Below are 21,899 nucleotides of genomic sequence, written 5' to 3'. Positions count from 1 at the left end.
TGCTTCCAGACGGTGGCACCGTCAGCCTGGACACCCCGACAGCAACAGGGTGTGGGGTGTGGAGAGAAGGACAAGGGGTAATGGGTGTAAATTGGAGCATAGGAGGTTCAAGTTGAATATCAGAAAAAATTTTTGTACTGTAAGGGTGACAGAGCCCTGGAACAGGCTGCCCAGGGGGGTTGTGGAGTCTCCTTCACTGGAGACATTCAAAACCCACCTGGACACGTTCCTAGGGGATGTACTCTAGGGGGCCCTGCTCTGGCAGGGGGGGTTGGACTAGATGATCTTTCGAGGTCCCTTCCAACCCCTAGGATTCTAGGATTCTATGATTCTATGAAGGTGACAATTTCAGGCCGTGGTGTTGAATAAAGAGGGTGCTCCAAGGCATCTCCTTGGAGATGATGAGTTATGGGAAGCTGGGATGAGTTTCTCCTTCCCTGAGCTTGGAGTTCTCAAGGAAACAAGGCAGGAGATGTCTGACCAGGATACCAGCTCTGCCCTTCTGCAGCTGCAGTGCTGTGAGGACACTGGGCTGTGGCCCATCATAAATGATCATAATAATTGCAGATTATTAGATCATAAATAAATATAAGATCATAAAAGATCATAAATAACTGCAATCACCGTCCTCCAGATGAACAAAACTGCTGAACATACGACCAGCTAGGAAAAAAAAACACCAATCAGCAACAAACCAAAACAATACAAAAACCAGTGCCTCTATTTAGAAGACCATTATACATTTTAAAAATACGTTTTACTATCCAGATCCAATGGAAATAGTTCTCAAGCAGAATATTCTTTTCATTGGGGGGAAAAAAAAATACTTTTGTGATTTTTAAAACAAGTTTCACTTGACAAGTTAAAAAAGTGTCAGGGCTTCTCAAGGCCCCACACATACTGTAACGTGGAGGTGTGCTTTAATCCTCAACAGTGACTGCCAAGTGTGCATTTGCAATAAACCACACAGCTGGTAACTCTGACACACACACCAGAAAAAAAAGAACACCAGTTTTGTACCCTCCACCATCAAGAACAACATTGTGTTTTGTTTTTTAAGTTGAAGGGAAAAAAAACCACCCCAAAACCTGAAGGATAAATGCACGGCTAACATGCAACGGGATGCTGTGCAGGATTAGAACAGTTAAGGTGTCTGTGAGGAAAATTCATTGGCTTCTTTTTATCTGGTTACTACAGATGCTTCAAGTTTCACTCAAGTGTTTTGGATTAGTTGCAGAGATCAGTTTTGTGACAGGACCAGTGGCATTGATCATCACCAGTCAGTGCATACTGGGAGTAAGCAGCGCGCAACACTTTACAGAAAAGCCAAGGCCAGGCCTGCAGAAGTCTCTGCTGTTGCTGGGTGATGCAGCAGCCTCCTCGTGTTTCTAGAATGTACTTTGCAGCCCACACTCCTAAGGCCATTTCCAAATTTTACCCGTGTCATTCCTGTGGTGAGCCAGGCTGTTTGTCACTGATCAAGTGGTTACGCTCCTCTACGGCTGTCAGTGCAGGTACAGAGAGAGTGGGGCTGGAAAAAGCAGGATCTCAAGCAGCTTTCAAATGTAGCTTCAAAGCTGTAACTCAGCTGGTAAGAAAAGTCTCCTCCCTTGATGGCAGTGCAGGTTTCTCTTCCATCTCTATCCCACAAAAAGTTACACTCGACACGATCGTTTCTCCACAGTGGACAATGCTGGGGAGTGGTGGTTGGCATTAGGTCAGCTCTAACAGTTTATTCTCCAAGCTCACAGGTTAAAAGAAAATCTACTAAGATGTCCTTATGAGTGGGGACCTTTCATCTGCAGTACCCTGAAAGAAAAAAAAAAATTACAAAGTTAAATGTGGCACATCAGAGGGCTCCGTGGCGGGGAAGCTGACTGACCAGACCAAACAGGAAAGGAAAAAGCTTTTGGTTCCTACTTCTCAGTACAATTCCCTGAAAGAGAACCAGCACTGCACTGGAAAGTTCCAGAAGGTGGCTGGCAGCATGGGCAGGGCTCACTGTAGCTATATAACCCCCCTGGTGGGAGGGGGTCACAAGGAAAGCTGGAACCAGCTGGCTGTTTGCAGGAAAGCAACACCAGCAATGCAGAGAACATGGGATTTAGGTGTCCCTTTGTCATTTTAAACCCCCTGCAGTGTTCAGGAACGTTCAGGAGAGCTGGCATCAAGCTGTACATGTCAGGTGGGGACAGGGCAAGGGGAGAGTTCAGACTCTCTAGCTGAAGCTGGCAGTGCCAGAGGCAGGCTCAAAAGCTCCAAGGAAAAAGTACCAGTCTGTCTTGTAAAGGAACCTGAAGCAGAGTCCTGAGAGTGTCTGCTCACAAAACTCCTCCTGGGTGGGGAACCCAGAGAGAAAATGAAAAGAATGAAGCCCAGGGAGCCAAATACCTGCTGCTGAGAGCCACTGCTGGAGGAAAGGAGGCTGCAGACCTCACCACCAAAGTGCCACCACTGCTGCCACATCTCTGGTCCCCCTGGAGATGTGACAGTAGCAGGACCCACTAAGACAAAGCGTGTGCAGGGTGTGGCTGGGTGCTCTGGAGGCAGGGGTGAGTGAGGGTGCTTCTCACACTGCTAGGAAGTATTTAGGAAACATCATGCAAGCAAGACCACACTAAGAGCACAGCATCTACAGGGAGAAAACAGCCCAGCAGAGTACCCAGACTGTTTCTCTCACCAGAGGACCCACAGTTTGTCTCTTCTGAACCTGACTGCCTTGCCTACCAGGGTGAAATTTGGGCATCAGTTTTCAAAATGACTGGCAGCCTGAATGCCAACAGGCTGTGACAGAACTTTTCAGCCATAGAGGTAGAAACCAGCACTGGCTGGATGAAACTTCTGCAGGCTGCTGGCTGCAAAATTCATTCCATCTTCGGTCAAATTTGCATTATGATTCTGAAAAATAACTGGCACGACACAATTGTTTCTTCTGAGAACACTGCCAGATTGGCTAAATCTGTCAAATATGGTGGACTCCTGCATCTTATCCTTCAGGGTCCTCTAGACAGGCTGATTTATTTTTTTTACTACTGCTGGCAAGGGAATTAGGCACAGAAGATACAACCTGCCTTACCATGTTTCTTATATGAGCTCCATTCCTTTGTTTTGGTGCATTTATTCTGAGTCTATTAAAACTTCCCCTCCCTAGAAAGGTTGTTTTAAACAAAAACAACATATAAAAAAACGTTTGCATGCAGAAAGACACTGAAAAGGCAAAATCAACAACAAGAAAATCCAATACAGGCAGACACAGAGTAAGCAAGGCCAAATCCACATGCTGCTTACCTCTTCACTTACTCCCCGGGACCTGCACACAAGCACAACAAAAACAATCCCAAAAACAATTCCTAGAGCCATGATTACAAAGGGGATTCCAGTCACTACACTGGCTTCCAGCAGGACGTGCTTGAGTTTGTTGGCAGACACTTCATCAATCAGAACACTCTGGAGAACAGAGAGATGGGGAAAAAAAAAAAGAGTTTATTTCTGTTTTTGTGAGGGGTATGGAAACACTGCCCCAGCTCTCCACCTCTGCTTCACTGCTTGATGTACTTTCCTTCTAAGAATTCTCAGCTCTCTCTGTGTGGCCAGAGGGATCATCTAGTCTGCACTTCAAAAGAAAATACTGATTTTTTTAAACTCTCAGTTTAGGTGTGTTGTATAGGCTTGGAATAATGGTGTATATCATTAACTAGTCCTCTGGAGTCCTCCCTGGACCCAGCCAATCCAACTGCACCCAGGAATATTCACTAAAGACTACTCAAAAAATAAAGATGTGATCTTGTGAACTCCTGCCACTTCATCTGAGCAGACATTTCCCTCATGGCCAATACCTTTGAAATTAAAAGGAGTGTCTGGCTGAGAGTCTTTTGCAGGGCTCAACTTAATGCTATGGTCAACAAGAAGCAGGAGGACTGTAGTGAAGAAACAGCAACAGCTTCCCACCTACCACTGTATAAACCAAGAAAAACAGCATTTTCTTTTCTGGTTAGCTCAAACCCACTATTTTTGCAAGCATGAACGAATCATGATTCTGCACAGAAATAAAAAGATTTACCTCATTTATATACATCACTGGGAAAATCAGTGTTCGGATGTTGCCTGTTTCACTGTGTAAAGAAAAAAAGCAACTATTAAATATCATGGGTTCGTAACTTTCAAACTTTCTGAGCATTTTGAAGACATAATAGAACAATGAGCAGGGAGGCTGTCCCTAAAAACCTTGGGGCTGCTCCTTTTTACTACAAATTCCCACCTCCCTGTTGAAGCAGAACAATCTCAGCCTCCAAGTTGAATAAAAAGTTCTGTTTTGGGAGCAATGGAATATTTTGGGACTTGACAGGAAGAGAAAGAGAAGGGTCCATAAGAGGCTCATTAATGACAGATTTGTGCCACTCAGCAGGAATGTTAAGCTTAGCTGATGTTGAAGGTTACTCATATTTGGAAGACAAAGAAACTATTGTCCAAGCAACATGTGTGTAGCAGCAAAAACCCCTCAGCTTTTGGCATGGATGAAATAACAGCTTACTCCTAAGCAGTGCTAATGCAGCAACTCCTGGGCACTAGAAAACAAGGTGGTGCTATGCTGGAGAAACATCACCAGTCCTCCCAGGAGGAGTGGGCAGATAAAATACTTCTTTTTTACTTGAAATATATTGTAACTGGTGCCAAAAAAAAAAAAAAAAAAATCAGCTCAGAAGCTGATTTTGAAGAACAGCTATCACTCAACATTGGTGATGAATAAATCAGTGTGCCAGAATGACATGAGATGAAGGCACTGGTGGTAGCTCTGCACAACTGGGCTGCAGCTTGGGGACATCCCCCCCAAACTGGGACACCCAGAAAACCTGGCAGAATCCACTTGCCACAAAGAAATGGGGCATTTTACTCACACATTACTTGTGCCTGCTCCCATCTGCAGGGTTATACTGACTGCCAAAGCTGCAGCACAAGGAATTCTCCTTATCATACCAGTGCAGTCACAAGCAGGGTACTTCCCTCCAGCTGATCAAATGTGCCCTCCCTCCTTTTTCTCTCCAACCACCATTCCATGTGGACATTGCAGACAAATTAATTTTGAATATCAAATCAGATCTGAGATACCTAAGTGGCAACAGAGAACACTTACAAAAACTCTGGTAGCTTCCTGACATGAACGTTGATTTGCATCCTCTTGGCTGCTCGCAGGACAAGCCCTGTCAGCTGGGGAAGAGGAGAAAACAGGGTGTCAAAAAAAGAGGAAAAGTGAAATAATGGGAACTGAGAGGATAAAAGTAGCATTTACACTGGTGTGGACTTAAGGCAAGGCAAGACCCACTTATTGTTGTTCTCAGAGAGATCCTCTCCCTCCTTCCTTTCCTCTCCTTTCCTTCCTCCCCTCCCCAGTAGTTTTGGAAACAGCCACCACCTGCAGCTCTTTGTTCTGCTTTGATTGTGGCACAGACTCTGCAGTCTCAGCCACAAGATCAATCTTTCTTTTTGAGGGAAGAAAACCAGATACTGCCCACAGTCAGGAGGTGTGTATAGCCACAGAGAGCATGAGAAATGCAATCCTCTCACTGCAGTGCCACCACTACAGCAAGAGTTGCACTTGGAGGCACAGGAATATTTTCCTCATTCCAGCAGCAAAATTTAGGCAGGAGAGCTGGGGGGGTGGGGAGAGAGGTGTAGCTTCTGGTAGTACAGAAGAAGAGGGTAAGTCAGGAGGAACCTGGCACCACACAGATCCCAAGCAGGATCTGCACGAGGCCTGAAGAGAGGAATGGTGCAATCTCCTGCCACATGAGCTACACAGAAGCATGTGATGGATGTCTGACTGCTCTCCTGCTGCACACAGGGCAGGTGGGGGTTTTGCTCTTTCCCTCAGCCTGCATTCCTGTGTGTGGATGTAAAGATCAGCAGTGCCCTGGGTTTTGCTGGGATGGAATCAATGTTCCTCATGGTAGCTGGTATCAGGCTAGGGTTTGGAACTGTGATGGAAACAGTGCTGATAACATTTGGGTGTTTTAGTTACTGCTGAGCAGTGGCCTTGTCTGATTCTGAGGCTGCTCTGCCAGTGAGCAGGAGGCTGGGAGGGGACACAGGCAGGAGGGGTGACCCAAACTGGCCAGAGGGATATCCCACACTGTCTGCATCATGTTCAGGGATGGGAAACCAAAGGGAAAATCTGACAGGGCTACTGCTGCTCAAGGACTGGCTGGTGGCAACCAGCTGGGATTTTTTTGCATCACTTATTTTTCTTGGTTTTATCTTTGTTTCTTTTTTCTTTTTCTTTTTTTTTAACCTATCAAAGAATCTTTATCTCAACCTGAGGTTTTTGTGGTGCTTAGCTGTCTGCCAGGGTTAAACCACAACTGCAAACCACAGATCATCAGCTGGAAGCTCCCTTCATTTCTAACATTTCATGGTGTGAATACCAACAACTCTGTAAACTTCCATGAAAGACATAATCACCACACTTCTGCATCTCTCCCATGCTATCTAAACCAAGCCCAGCAACCACTGAATCTTTATTGATATAATCTCTTTTAAAAAGGCTGCACTTACAGGATTAATGTCCAGAAATGTCTCGTGATATTCCTTTTTTGGATTCATGCCCTCTATGTCATTTATAAACTTTGGATCTGCTTGGTAAAAGTGTGGAGCTGATATAAATATTGGAGCACCTGGAATGTGAAAACAGAGCAAGTCACCACCTAAAAAAGCAGAGCAGGATCTGAGGAAGTTTTTGAGGACCTTGAAACTCTCCCCACTGTGCCATTTACAGTGAAAGGGAAAGTCCACTCTGGAGCTACAGATTCAACACTCTGACTCTCCATCTTCAGAACAAGAAAATTTTCCTGTGTGCAGCATCAGCACAGCTTCATGTCTGAAGCTTACAAGCTTTTGCACTGTTTTTAACTACTGGGATGTGACAGCTGCCTGGATAAAAGCAGAGGATAATGGCCCAAGTTGTTCAGTATGGATCCTGGCACTTCCTTCTGATTCCTTGATTTAAGCAACCTGATCTCCTTTTATGATCGGGTGACCCGCCTCATGGATGAGGGGAAGGCTGTGGATGTGCTCTACCTGGACTTCAGCAAGGCCTTTGACACCGTCTCCCACAGCATCCTCCTGACAAAGCTGTCAGGCCACAGCTTGGACAGGAGCACCCTGTGCTGGGTTAGGAACTGGCTGGAGGGCCGGGCCCAGAGAGTGGTGCTGAACGGGGCTGCATCAAAATGGCGGCCGTGGTGTCCCCCAGGGATCAGTGTTGGGCCCAGTGCTGTTTAATATCTTTATTGATGATTTAGATGAAGGGATTGAGTCCATCAGCACCAAATTTGCAGATGACACTAAGCTGGGGGGGAGTGTGGATCAGCTGGAAGGCAGGAGGGCTCTGCAGAGGGACCTGGACAGACTGGAGAGTTGGGCTGATCCCAACGGGATGAGGTTCAACACAACAACCCCATGGGGAGCTCCAGGCTGGGCACAGAGTGGCAGAAAGGGACCTGGGAGTCTGGATTGCCAGGAAGCTGAAGAGGAGCCAGCAGTGTGCCCAGGTGGCCAAGAAGGCCAATGGCATCCTGGGCTGGCTCAGGAACAGCGTGGCCAGCAGGTCCAGGGAAGGGATTCTGCCCCTGTGCTCAGCCCTGGGGAGGCCACAGCTTGAGTCCTGTGTCCAGTTCTGGGCCCCTCAGCTCAGGAAGGATATCAAGGTCCTAGAGCAGGTCACCAGGCTGGTGAAAGGACTTGAGCACAGACCCTATGAGGAGAGCCTGAGGGAGCTGGGGCTGTTCAGCCTGAAGAAGAGGAGGCTGAGGGGAGACCTCATCACTCTCTCCAACTCCCTGAAAGGAGGTTGGAGCCAGGGGGGGGTTGGGCTCTTTTCCCAGACGACTTTCAACAAGACAAGAGGGCACAAGAGGGCTCAAGTTGTGCCAGGGGAGGTTTAGGTTGGACATGAGAAAGAATTTCTTTCTGGAGAGGGTGATCAGCCATTGGAATGGGCTGCCCAGGGAATGGGTGGATTCTCCATCCCTGGAGATATTTCAAAAGAGCCTGGATGTGGCACTCAGTGCCATGGTCTAGCAACCGCAGCGGTGGGTCAAGGGTTGGACTTGATGATCTCTGGTCCTTTCCAACCCAGCCAATTCTATGATTCTATGATTCTATAAGCAGCTGCTGGAGCACAGAGCACCTGCCAGAAACATCCCCTCAGATGCATTTTACACCCAAACAACCACTTGTTGGGGGCAGATTTCACTGAGCACAGTCACAACCCTACAGGCCTCACCAAACTGTCCTCCTCTCGTTCAGACAGAAAAGAGAAATATGCCCCTCACTGGTGTCCTTCCAGCTCCTGCTTCCAGCCCCTGGTAACATACCTTGCTTGCAGATGCTGACGTTGAGGACACCAGTGCCAGGGCAGTTTCCTGGTGGCACACAGAAGCCAGCATTGTCTGGGTTCACTGTGGTGTTGGCAAACACCATGGCAGAGGGCACAAAGCGGTAGGTTGGGATGTCTGCCACAGCTCCTGAGCTGTCATACACCAGGTACAGAGATCTGCAAGGAAGAAAAGCCAGACCTGCATTTGGTACTCTTGAGAACACACTAACACCTGCTGCAGATGTCTCTTTCCTGGTGCCTGTTTAAGTTCACAGTCAGCTGGAGGTTTGGTTTAAGCCCTTTCCAACAACGCCCTGCATTAAATTTATTAGGCTTTTGTTCAGCAAACACACATCTGGGGCTGCACAAAACAATCCTGTGCCAGCTGTGCTGCTGCAGGGAGCCTGATGCCTGCCTTCAGCACCTCAGGGTCTCACTCTGGTCCCCAGGTTGCTGTTGCATGTTGTGTGAGACAGTGTTGGTGTCCATGCTGCTGAGAGGGACAAGAAAAGGAACATGTTCAAGGAAGACAGTTTGCAAGTCCTGAATTCAGTGTAACACACATCTGGGTGGATTCCAACAGAAAATTTCAGATTGGTTTTCTTCTTCACAGACAGCAAAATGGCCAAGGGAAGAGACAAGCTGGAGAGGAGCACAAAGATCTTCTGCATCTTGTTGCAGTTCAAACAGCATTTGTCAAGTCATGAATGTCTGAAGAGGGCAATCCCAGTTCTCCAAAAAAGCAGGGCACAGAGGGAGATGTTGGAGGGAAGAAGCCTGGGCAAGGTTCACATAAAACCTCCCACCCCTCCCTTTCACTAGCCCTACAGGGCAGCCCAGTCTCTTTCCAGTCAGCTTCCAGGTTTTTTGCTTTATTGTGAAATAGCACAACCTTAACTTGATACAGATTGGTTTGGGGATTTTTGCTATCACTCTCTCATCCTTCATCCTGTGAATAAATGCAGAACACTCATACTGCTAAATAAAATCACAGGAGGAAAACCACCAGCCTCACATGAAAGTTCAAGAGGAATGGACATAAATGCTCTGATTTAAAGTCTGAGGGACATTTTCTTCTCCTTACCTGCAGAAATCTGAAGAAAAGATGTAAATGTTCTCATCTTTGCTAATCAGTGGGTGAAAGGCTGTCCCATCTGTGCCATTGATCATGTTACATGCCTCTGTTGTCCACCAGCTCAATGACCTGAAGAAAACAAAGCACACACAGTAAGGGTTAAAAGATCTTTGAGCAATGGTCTAAGCAAACAAGAATCAAACCTGTACAGTGCTAAATCCTCTTGCCTTGGCTCTGCCAACTAAAAAGGGGATTAAAATGGGGTTTATTGCATCTGTAGTCTCCTTAAACTAGTGCCAGGCAAGCAAGATGATGTCTGCAAGAGTTCCTCCCACACATGTAATTGCTGGCAGATGTTTTGTTTAATGGGAGAAGGATGCTTTAGGTAGCTCAGTTTGACTTCTTGGTAACACACTGTCTGCTGAAGAAGAGTTAGATACCCAGGCACAAGATATCCCAGGCAGTCTGCTTCTTCCTTTCATAGTTAAATGACAAAAATCAAAATACCAGGGGGCTGGTCAGAAGCTACAGCTGCTACGAGCTGCCACCATCCTCAGAATAAGAGGACCTTTTCTTTTTTTGTAAACAATACTTATGTTCACCCAAGGTGTGAAAAGGGGCAGATTTTGACAGAGGCCAGACCACACTGGAAAACTTACTCTTTTCCTTTCCATTCCACAATCCTTGAAAAGTTGAGGTAGTCTGTTTCCCCACTTAGGAAAACATATTCTCCATCATCAGTTCCATTCATCTGCCAACAGAAAGATGAATTTTTAATCACTCATTAATCACTCATTCTGTAGCACCTGGCTGGGAGCTACAACAGGGGGGCAGGAGTTTAAGCTGTCATCACTTCAAATCCACCTGAGGAGATGGAGTCTTCCAGAGATAAGTGTAATTCCTTTAACCACACCTTGAATATAACTGAGTGACTGGGCTTGACTGCCCAGGGAACAAGGAGTCCCCACAGCCCCATGCAACCAGAAACACTGTGGAAGCCAGTGATGGCTCCAGCACTGTCTCATTTTCATCATTTACTAAACAAACTGGTGAGGAATTTTTTCTAGCAGTTTGCCCAGCCAGCCCCACAAAGCTCATGTTATTCCAGCAAGCACAGGCAATAGATTCCCATCCACCCTTGGAAAGCTTATCCACAGGTGACAAAGGGCAGCCAGATAAGCCACTCCCAGCTGTGCTACCAGCCTAGACACAGCCAAACTGAAGAGGAAACCTCCTTTTCCTCTCCCTGCAGCCTCCTGGCCTCACTCCAAGCACATCCTTCTCAGCTGCAGCAGTGTCCCCCTCCCCACCTGAAGCAGCAGTTACCTTACTGAAGAAACCAAACACTGGGTCAACCTCAGGGCGCAGGAGGTGGATGGTGGACAGGAGTTTGTCCTTGTAGCCCCACAGCAGCTCATGAACAGTGTGGACTGTGAAGAGGGACTCCTGGTACAGAACCAGCAGCACCTCAGTGGCAAGCTGCAGAGAGGTTAACCTGCTCCACTCCATGGCAGCCTGCCAGGGGATGAATGAGAGGAGCAGGAGTCACATTTGCTGTAGAATAAATAACAGCAGCTGCAGACAAACACAGGCACACAGACACAGTTCAGCACTGGCCCCGTTTCAACTGTACTTTCAGTTTTATTGTTTCCACTGGGGCCAAGGGATGTGCTGCCTTAGGGCTTGGTCCTTTGGCTTTTCTTTTGCAGATTCCTGTCCAGCCTGGCACTGGCACACAACCAGCTCAGGTCCATGACAGCAACTGCCATAGTCCTAAGAATGGATTTTACAGGAAATTTGCAAAATTGCTTTCTAAACAGCCTGAATTCCACAAGTATGTCACAGACAAGAATGTCTTCCTTCACCTTTAGGAAGATATGGTTTACATCTAAGAGTTAGCCATTTCTCCAAAATGCAAATAACATCAATGTTTATTCCCTTTCTAGCTGCCAAGTGATTTTACAATGTTTCTTGAAAAAAAGAAAAAAAAAAAAAAGAAGGAAATCTTCCCTGAGTGAACCAACCTTTAGTTCTTCTAGCACTGCCTGTTGCAGCACATCACAGTTAAAAGTCTGAACCAGAGGTAATACTTGCCATGACTCAAATGCCTGTGAGGAACTGTAAATAGTTTGCAACTTCTAGTAAGCTGAGTCCTATCTACTACTATATACAGTGTATTCATGCATTCATCCATAAAACCAGACAACACTTTTTGGAAATAATGGGGAAAAATTAGAAGTTAACGTAGCCCAGAATTTAAATTAATTTCAATGAAACAAGTATGGGGAGGGGAGGCTTAGTTACACAGCCAACAAGTATTTTAGTACAGTCTGACTTCCCTTGGAAGGTAGGACAGCTTTAGGTCTGCTTGTTCTCAGACCATCCCAAAAATAATGGTCTGCCTCTGGTCACCAAAAGGAGAATTTCTTTGCAGAGTACTTTCACCTAACACAGTTTTGGGGTGCATGTTTTAATTTCAGTTTTATTCTGAGAGCACCTTTTAATTCACCTGTAGCTGAAAACCCTCTAATTTCTACTTTTTAAAAAAATCTGAGATGCAGACTTGGAGGCAATTTTTGCAATTTTGACAAGAACAACCCCAGGCATTCCAGACTTGCTCATCCAAAAGTCACAGTTCCTCCTGTGCATCTGACACCACTGATTGCCTGGTTTCACCTACCCACTGAAACCCAACAACAAGCCTGATTTCTGCTCTTCTCTGAAATGTGTGACAACTCCCAGGGCAAGAGTGAGGCACGAAGAGGCATAGAAACCCCCCCCAGACAGTCCAAACCAGAACTGAACCAGTATCTGCCCCAGATACAAGCTGCCTCTCTTGTTATTCAATCATGTTTATCCATCACAAAGGGACAGAGAGTCTGCAGCAAGAAGCTGCTGGTTACAAAGTGGGTGAGGATGATTTCCAAGCAGAAATGAAGGAGAACTCACCACTGCAGGAATATTAACTGTCCTGATCAGGTCCACTTCAGGGTTTCCCACTGACTTCTGAGGCTCAAACACATATGTCTTTGGATTCAAAGCAGAAACCCTGGTACCATTGTCCAAAAACTGAACATGCACTCTTGGTCTGTATTCTCTGAAAAACAAGAGTTTGTTCTCTAATCCAGTTAACCAAGCACACATAAGATCAATTGCAATTAACTCCTGGCTATGCTGCTGCTTTAAGCACATAAAGGGGAGGACTGACAGTTCACTAGGAGTAGATCCATTTTTGCTACTGATGTTGTCAGAACCAGAACCCCCCTTTGTGTCAGTGTAAGCTGAATCAGACCTCACAGGGTGCTTCCAAAAATGACACCCCGCATATTAATTTTTTGCCTCATCTTAAAAAACCTCCAAGGAAAGAAAGAGAACAATTTCAGACAGTACAAGAAGGATTTAGAGAAACTTTCTTTGAAGTCCAGTTTGAAAATGAAACTTTTTCCCCTTTGCTGCAGGCAAAATTCAGTCCCAGGGACAAGAGGATGTAATCTAAGTCTCACTAACCTGACCTGAGATCTACCAGAATCTTTCAGCTGGCTTCAGAGTACTTTGCACTAGGACTTCTGGGCTTATGTGTGACATGACCACAGAACAAGTCTCAGTTTTGTTCTCCTTTAATTCTCAGGCAGGAATTCTGGACATGACAGAATTTTTGCTATGAACTACCCATGGCCTGGGAGGTTGCTTCTGTTACTGTTTAAGCACTCAGGCAAGCAGCATAAAGCCCAGGACTGCTGACAAGCAAGTGTAATTGGCAAGAAACATCAAATCCTACCTGAAGAGGAAGTCAGATCTTAATTACCCTGAAAAACATCTCATAGCCATAATTCAGTTCATTGCCATTAGCCTTTTACAAACAAGAAACAAAAAAAAAGTTCTGCAGAGCTGTCTGGAACTATTTTTGTTAGAAACCAACCATTTCTCACCTTCTTTACACAAGCAGCTCACCTAACTCTCTTCAGCAGCCCTACCCCACCACAACATTTTGGTCTGGCAACACTTCCAGCTTGATTTGGCAAGAGCCTCTGGGGCTTGGCTTGAGGGGATGGGAATGGACAATTTTGAAGTGCTGCCCCTAAAACAGGCCAGAGTTACCCTGAAAAGCCTCTCCAACTCTAAAGGGGCTGGAGAGGAAAACAATACTCCCTGATTAGGGATATGAGCAGGAGGATTTTAGATGTTAAAGACAAAAAGCTCTAAATGGACAATATTCAAGTGTTCTCTGGGACTCAGTGGGCTTGGGCAGATAAGCAGCTTGCACTTTATAATGAAGTATTTAATATGCTGCAAATTCAGCTTCCAGGATTTAAAAACACAAGCACTGCTCCATGGTTGTTACAGAATCTCTCTCTGTACTGACTGGGTTTACAATGCCTGGTGCTCAAAGCTATGAACTGCAGAAACAAGAGGCAGGCAGAGATGTCCTTGAGCCATCCCACCTCCTCTCTGCTGCTCATGAGATTTTTCTCTCTGCTTCTCTGGGCCACTGGATCAAGGGTTGGACTTGATGATCTCTGAGGTCCCTTCCAACCCAGCCAATTCTATGATTCTATGACTTCACCTCCAGCCTTTCCCCCCAGTGCCCTGTTTTATAAAAACACTCAGCCCTGCACTTCATGCTAGGGAATTCAGGTGTTCTGCCCCATGCCAAACTGAAGTCAGTCTTTAACCCTTGGCTGCATGGGAGCTGTGTGACAAACTTGGTTATTTATTCTCTGGCTCCAGCATGCAGTATGTCTGCAGCATCCCTCCCTTCTCCTTCATCCCCCCAGGTGCCTCTTTCCCTCCACCCACCCCTGACAGTCTGGCACAGCCAGCAGCAACAGCTCAGTCAGGATTAAAGAATCTGCTGGAAAAGAGCCCTCCACTTCCTAACTTTCCTCCTGCTTCTCTCAGGCTGAGCAGACACCACCAGAGACTCCTGCTGAGACATGTCAGAACTGGGCTAACCAAATAAGCCAGGAGCCAGTGAGTGAGGCAGGGCTGAACAGGCAGCTTCCCTCCCACCACAACAAACAACCTGGAGAGAGCTGCTCAGAGCCAGCCCTGGGCACAGCCTAGCCCAGACAGCTGCTCCTCAGCCCCTCCATCCCCCTCAGCTCCACCAACCCCTCCATCCCTCTCAGCTCCACCAACCCCTCCATCCCTCTCAGCTCCACCAACCCCTCCATCCCTCTCAGCTCCACCAACCCCTCCATCCCCCTCAGCTCCACCAACCCCTCCATCCCTCTCAGCTCCACCAACCCCTCCATCCCCCTCAGCTCCACCAACCCCTTCATCCCTCTCAACTCCACCAACCCCTCCATCCCTCTCAGCTCCACCAGCCCCTCCATCCCCCTCAGCTCCACCAACCCCTCCATCCCTCTCAGCTCCACCAACCCCTCCATCCCTCTCAGCTCCACCAACCCCTCCATCCCCCTCAGCTCCACCAACCCCTCCATCCCTCTCAGCTCCACCAGCCCCTCCATCCCCCTCAGCTCCACCAACCCCTCCATCCCTCTCAACTCCACCAGCCCCTCCATCCCCCTCAGCTCCACCAACCCCTCCATCCCTCTCAACTCCACCAGCCCCTCCATCCCTCTCAGTTCCACCAGCCCCTCCATCCCTCTCAACTCCACCAGCCCCTCCATCCCTCTCAGTTCCACCAGCCCCTCCATCCCTCTCAGCTCCAAAACTTATGTATCTTTTCTCCTGGTTTATGTCCTACAAGGTATTTGCCAAATTATCCCAGGTGGTTTGCCCAAGCTCAAGGAGACACTGTGCAGAGTACAGGGGAGATGGGGAAAAGCCTGATGGCAGAGAGGGAAGAAAAGCTGTGGTGTGGGAGCAAAGAAACAGAGTGGTAATACACACTGCAGAGACCAAGGCTCCCATAAAGGCTCTTCCTTCTATTCCAAAGTATTTTTTCAAGCACTAAACAACAAGATTCTGGTCATTTTGCAGCTTAGGTAAAGACAACTCTTTCTGGCACTGGTCTGAAGGAGCACGTGTGACCAGAAGTGAGACTGACACTGAGAAATCAACCTCTTTGCTATGGCTCTCATCCCCCTGTGACCTCAAAGAGCATAAAGCTCCCTGCCCCAGGAGTGCTGCTGCATGCAGCACACAGAATGAAGCTCTGAAGGACAACCCAGCTGTAAAGTGACTTCAGAACCTCTCCACATGCAGCAGACTCAGGTTGTTCAGTGTGCAGCCACACCACACAGAAGGAGAGTTCAGGAGGCTGGATAAGCTCCAACACTGCATGTGGCCTCAGAAAGTCCAGCTGTCTGCAAGCATGGGAGCTATGTCTGAACCTAAGTCAATTTTCTAGTCAGGGCTGGCTGAGGAAGATCCCTGTGGTACCACACTCTATCTGGTTTTCTGACCACATTTTTATTCATGTGAATTGTGCAACTTCAGCTAGGAAGTAGCTTCTGAGGGAACATGAGTCATGCTTTATGCAACACTCCTCTCCCCAGACATCACCCAACCAGTCACTGTTTTCACTCTCATAAGATACCAGGCTAGGATGCAAGCAACTTCCTCTGTGTTCAGCAGCTGAGGATCAGTAGCACACAAGCAAAATCTTGCCCCAGATCTGACAGAAACCACTGGCTTCATCCAAAACTGATTGCAGGTTCTCCAGATGTCACTCTAGTTGTACTATCTGGGTGGTGTGTGAGCCTGCTGCCTTGAATAAACTTCTCACATATTAACATTTAGGTTTTCTCCTAGAATGGGATGCCAAATGTTCTGGATCCCACTTTTTGGCTTCCACACACAGGAGGTTTAGTGAAATAAGACAGCAAAATGGTCCTACCTGTAGGTGTAGGGCCCTATTTCCTCCACAAGAGGAGTGTCACCTTGCAGAACTTCCAAAGGATTTGTCACATTAAAGAAGTAGAACTGCATGTAGACTGGGGGAGGAGGATCCTCCCAGGCCTCAAAGGTCTCCGTGCCATTTTTCAATACTGTTCCCTGAAACAACAGAAAGACAGGTGAGCTGTTAATGATGGCTGCTGTAGGGTATTTGTAGGAGAGAGAGGAATTCACAGAACCCCAGACTGGTTTGGGTTGGAAGGGACCCCAAAGCTCATCCAATCCCAACCCCCTGCATGGGCAGGGACACCTCCCACCAGCCCAGGTTGCTCCAAGCCCCATCCAACCTGGACTTGGACACTGCCAGGGATGGGGCAGCCACAGCTTCTCTGGGCAACCTGTGCCAGTTACTACCCTCATGGTGAGCATTATTTTCCTGGTATCTAACCTACATCTCCCCTCTTTCACTTCCAAACCATTGCCCCTTGTCCTGTCATCACCCTCTCTGATGAAAAGCCCATCCCCAGTTTTCCCATAGGAATTCAGTGCCCTCAGAACAAGCACAGGCAGTCAGGGTCAATACCCCATTTCTATAAATGTTTATAAATACTTTTTTTACTTTGAAGCATCTCACTAAATAGCAACAAGATCAGACAGGTGTTACAATGTCTTGCAGATTAGGGCCATACATTTTGTTGGGTTTGTTGTTCCACTTCTTCCCACAAATCCTTCTGCCTGTCATTTCTCAGAGTGAAGGCTTAGCAGCTATTAAATAGTGATCCTGTGCCAGCAAAAACCTAACCTGGGGTAAGAGCATGCAGCAGCATTGCTAAGCAGGAATGGAAGCCAGCCCAGCTGGTGGCACTTTGCAGTCACAGCCCATTTTCCTCTGGTAATTTCAAACCATGTATTCTGTGCACATCACAAAAAAATAATGTATTTTAAGCATGCTTCAGGAGGTTTGTGCATTTCTTTGGATCTAGCAGCACCTCATATGTACAATTCCCTACGCAGCCTCATGCCTGTGATCCTGTTTTCTCCTGATGTGTGCCAAGGAGGCTCAGCCCTGCATTCAGACAGAGCCCTCCTGAAGTTGGTTCATAGGGTGAGGAACAGAAACTGTCCCCAGCTCAGGCATAGCATTCCCATGATGCCACCATAAAGGGCTGGGGATGAGGCAGCCAGGTATTTAAGTCACCTACAGATGGCCATGATAGTTCTTCTCCATTTGCAAACAACCACATTACAAAGTCAATTATTTCAGAGATGGTGGTGTTCTGAACTGCTGATGTTTGCTCCTTTCCTGAGCTGTATAAAACTCACACCTCTCACATGCATTGAACACAGCAGGTGTGAGCTTGACACAGTTAAACATAACAGTGGGTTGAACAGGCATTAAACAAAATTAAACTATTGCCTGTCTTGACCCTAACCATCCATACCCAGGAATCTGACCTGTTCCCTGACAGCTCCTAAGGATAGTCAGGACACTCATCTATTGCTCATGTATCTCTGATATGAAGCAACTAAACCAAGAGATTATTATTCAGTCCGAATGGGCAATGTTTTAAATAAAACCAAATGCACTCTGGTCATATTCATCCCAGTTTCAGGCTCCAGCCCATGCTTTATGACAGAGGGATCATGTTTATCATGTGCAGGGAGACCAGGTCTGCTGTCTCCCTCTCCTGAGCTCAGCTGAAAACAAGAAGGTCCCCAAGACAAAGCAGCAGCCCTAAATCTAACATGGGTTTCTGCCTCACCATCTACATACACACCTATGCACCAGATTACAGCACCAACCAGAGAGAAACCCAAGAGCTTTTCTCTGGCAGGTTGGTTTAAATACAAAGATTTGAACTGAGATTTTGAAATCACAAGCAATGCCCTGGGAAATGGGCTACAGAGCACAAGGGGAGTGAAACCAAGTCATCTGGTGATTTTTGTTTTTTCCCTGGATCTGCACACCACCATTTGGGTTTCCCACAGAAAGGACATGTCTATTTATAGCTCTGTGCAGTGACAGCCCCAGCTGTAAACCCAGATCCATGAACTTCTGGGCTGGATTCAGATGGAGTCCCAGGAAACTCTTGAGTACCAAAACACAGTAAGCTCTTTTCTGTTTTTCAACAAATGTCACCAGGGATATTTGGGTCTATCTCATGATATTACGCAGCCTGGGCCTGAGAGAAAAACATAAGCACATATTTTTGAGCAAAACATATGCCTACATCCCTCAAGTTTGACCCTCCTCCCCACCAGAGCAGGCTCTGATGTTACATGACTGGGACTGTTTGGGGTTTTTATCAGCTTTGGCTCACTGCTAGGTTGAGGTATCAGATCACTGGACTCCTCTTTAAACTGAAGTATGTGAAAGATACAGCTCCTCAGTAGTTATTGCTGCTGTGCTGCATCAGGCCAGAGAATCAGACCTTTCCTCTTGATACAATTATATGCAAGAACAAGAGACACAAACTAAAAGTACTTAGAAAGCTTAAGTCAGACACCAGTCCTGCAGGAGCAGCCTGGAGAAACATCAGGCTCAGAGCTCCTGTCCCAGAGAGATTCAGGGATGTACCTGCTGCAGGAGCACAACCTCAGGCTGTGGACAGTGTCATCCCCTGCCTTGACTCAGAAGCACAGCAGAGGTTCTCCTTCCCACATGGACTCCAAGCACATTCCAAGTGTTCCAAAGCATCCTCCCCACTGACTTTATTTATCATGCCAGCCCTCAGTCTGCAGCTGCCTCATTCTTTAGTGTTTTCCTGTCTTGACCAGGCTTCACACAAAGGAAATAAAAATCAAGCTTCCCCTCCCAAACACAACTGTTAGTGACAGTGACAGCAGGGGTGGGAAATGGTACTGAAGATATTTGGAATCTACACAGGAAATTAAATATCAGTTTTTTCCCCTGGAGCTGCAAAATGTTTTAATTCCAAGACACAGTTCCACGAGTTAATCTAGGGCAGAACTTAATAACAACTTTTAAGAGAAGTCATGGAGTAACATTTCAAACCAACACGAGCAGATTTTCCTGACCCTGCACCTTGGGAATGGTTTGCTCAGAAGGAGAATCTCATCTGATCCCTCATCTAACCCTCCACACCAAACTGTGCTGAGAGCTGTAGTATTTCACACTGAACAACAAGAAAACATCAACACATCAACTAAATCAAGGGACAAAACCTCCTCTGTGGCCTTTTGACTCCTAAACACCAAGGGCCAGAGTGCTGAGACAACATTTCATGTCAGATGCCTTGGGCTGCAGAGAGCTGGAAAAGCTCAAGTCTTGCCACATTTCAAAGGCAAATGGAAATTTGTCTATTTGCATGAGATACTCTAAACTGCATCCATGGCCACACAAGAGACAAGCAACTTTCTAGAGCACACAGAAATGAGAAGATGCTCATGTGGGGTAAAGCACAAGTGGAAAGCAGCTGAATCAGCAGAGTGAATGGAGCACACTGCTTTGGGGCTGAAAGCTGTTCTTCTGCAGTCTGTGTGTGTGGCTCCTGGAGAAGGCCAAGATGGAGTCAGAGGCTGGCACAGGGAGCAGGATGCTCCATGCAATCCAGATGGACAGCAGCACGAGCTGAAGAGTGGTAAGCAGAAAAAGACTGAGCTCTGGGAACTTTATCCTGCATTACTGAAAGCTCTGCTGAGGGAATACCAACTCAGCCTTATGTAATCAACCACCAGGGGTGAGGAGAATGCAGCTAGGAGATAACACGTGTAAGGAGGATCACATCTAATGCCTCACTGTCCTACACTCCCACCAAAGCTTTTATTTTTTACCCTACTGCTCTTTTGATAAGAGCATGAGGTAGACTTGAAATCAGAACTTCTGTTATGATGCAGAAGGTGAGAGTCTCCTTTAGAGGAGAGACCCAGGGATCTGGGAGATGGAACTGCACACACCAATGCAATGCTGTAGTGATTTGGGTTGATTTGCACACAGCTTTGCATACATTAACACATCACTTCACACCTGGCTTTCAGACTGCCAAACAAATGACTTCAGGATAAACCCTCCATTACCCAAGCTACTCTCCAGCATGGCAAAGGCACATACCTGAGAACAGACACTGCAGGAGGAGCTGTGTGAGCAGTTTCTGAAGAGCAGATGATGCTGGCAGGCTGCATGACACCTTATCTCATGGTAACTTTTTTTTTTTTTTGGCTATCCCCTGAAGTTTCCAGGCACACTTCAAAGTGTCACAACTTGCTTTAAGCTATCTGCCACCCTAAGACTGCTAAGTGGAGGAGGGAAAAAGCCTCTTCTCCTTAGTAAACTGTGAAAGGAGCAGAGGGAATGGATGGAAGCTGTGCCAGGGGAGGTTTAGGCTGGATGTTAGGAAATATATTTTCACTCAGAGGGCTGTCAGGCATTGGAATGGCCCAGGACAGTGGTGGAGTCACCATCCCTGGAGGCATTTAAAAGGCATTTGGACCTTGTCCTTAAGGACATGCTTTAGTAGTTGACTGGTGTCAGTCAAAGGTTGGACTGGATGAGCTTGGAGGTCTCTTCCAACCTAAATGTTCTGGGAAGACAATACAGCTTCTATGTTAGGAAATGCTCCCTGTCAGTACCCCAAAGAAAAGAACAGTACATTGGTGAGGACATCACGAGGGAACAGCAGGCTTGGGTCACCAGTTAAGACAACAGCACGGGTCAAATCACTTCATTTGTTAGCCCTCTTGGCTTCTCAGTCAGAATGACAGAGAAGATGATATATTCCTCAGGCTAGGTAGATAAATTATTCATTTACTTGCTTCACAGCTATTTTAAGAGAAAAGAGCCAACCACTCTTTCCCTTGTGAAGTTTGGGACATTAACACTGAAGCAGTTGACTTTCCTCACTGGATCGATGCAAAGAGCCAGGATGACAGAGCCACAAAACCTTTGGCAGAGCATGAACAGCAACGGGCTCTGCATTCCTAAGAAGGCTGGGAGGGGTGTCCCCAAAGAACGCTACAAACAGCCTTTACCAACAGGCTGAGCTAACTGGCTGTCACCACCCAGCCCGGGAAGCCACCCCGTGTCCCAACCCCTGGCACCTCTGGCAGGAAATGGAGCAGCAGAACATGGAGAAATCCATGGGATTGCAGAGGGATGGCAGAAGAGGAGGTGGGCATTAGGTGTCCCTGGCTCACCCCCTGCCTGCTGCTCCGGAGCGGCCTCCTCACCACACCTGCTGCTCCAGGGACAGTGAAGCCGTCTCTTGATTCGGATTGACTCCATTTTCACCCAGCTCCGTGCACCCGGAGGCCTGCTGGGAGGTGCAGGGCAGGGGGGGCTTCACTGCTTCACCCACAGTTGGTGCAAAGGAGACAGAAAACGCCGCCCTCCCCCTCCTCCCAGGATTATTCCGATAGGGAATAAACCAGTCGGGAGGGATGGGGGGGGATCAGCCCGCGCTCTCACCTGCTTCACCTGCAGATCCACCACTGTCTGGAAGACGTGTGCCACCAGTAAGGAGATGCTGGCGATGAGCAGCGTCATGGCCAGGACCCCCACCGTGACGAGGCACAGAGACTTCATGGCTGCTGCTGGAGAAGGGACAAACCCCGGCACCCACACAGCCTCCACCGCCAGAATCCGGGACGGGCTGAGGGGAAGGGCGACCGCTTCGCTCCGCCTCGCCCGCC

General features: G+C 47.3%; 1 protein-coding gene across 2 annotated transcripts; it reads right to left on the bottom strand.

Moving 5' to 3' along the window:
* Positions 1-696: 696 nt before the first annotated feature.
* SCARB2 (scavenger receptor class B member 2) lies at positions 697-21,888 on the bottom strand. 2 transcript variants are annotated; one of them, XM_071744164.1, is made up of 13 exons: positions 21,676-21,888; positions 16,252-16,409; positions 12,396-12,543; positions 10,773-10,961; positions 10,106-10,197; positions 9,456-9,575; positions 8,370-8,548; positions 6,550-6,668; positions 5,132-5,205; positions 4,061-4,112; positions 3,289-3,447; positions 3,077-3,147; positions 697-1,809 (listed from the first exon to the last, which is right to left on the bottom strand). In XM_071744164.1, exons 1-12 carry the CDS (start codon positions 21,790-21,792, stop codon positions 3,118-3,120), a joined length of 1,437 nt encoding a protein of 478 aa, XP_071600265.1. In that variant the 5' UTR covers positions 21,793-21,888; the 3' UTR covers positions 697-1,809; positions 3,077-3,117. The 2 variants fall into 2 exon arrangements, with proteins under 2 accessions (XP_071600265.1, XP_071600264.1); XM_071744163.1 differs by lacking the exon at positions 3,077-3,147 and having other exon boundaries at positions 21,676-21,887.
* Positions 21,889-21,899: the final 11 nt, after the last annotated feature.

Source organism: Heliangelus exortis, chromosome 4 (assembly GCF_036169615.1).
Source record: "Heliangelus exortis chromosome 4, bHelExo1.hap1, whole genome shotgun sequence".
NCBI classification, from domain to species: Eukaryota; Metazoa; Chordata; class Aves; order Apodiformes; family Trochilidae; genus Heliangelus; species Heliangelus exortis.
The sequence above is the reverse complement of the archived record's forward strand: the minus strand, read 5'-3'. Positions and strand labels throughout refer to the sequence as shown.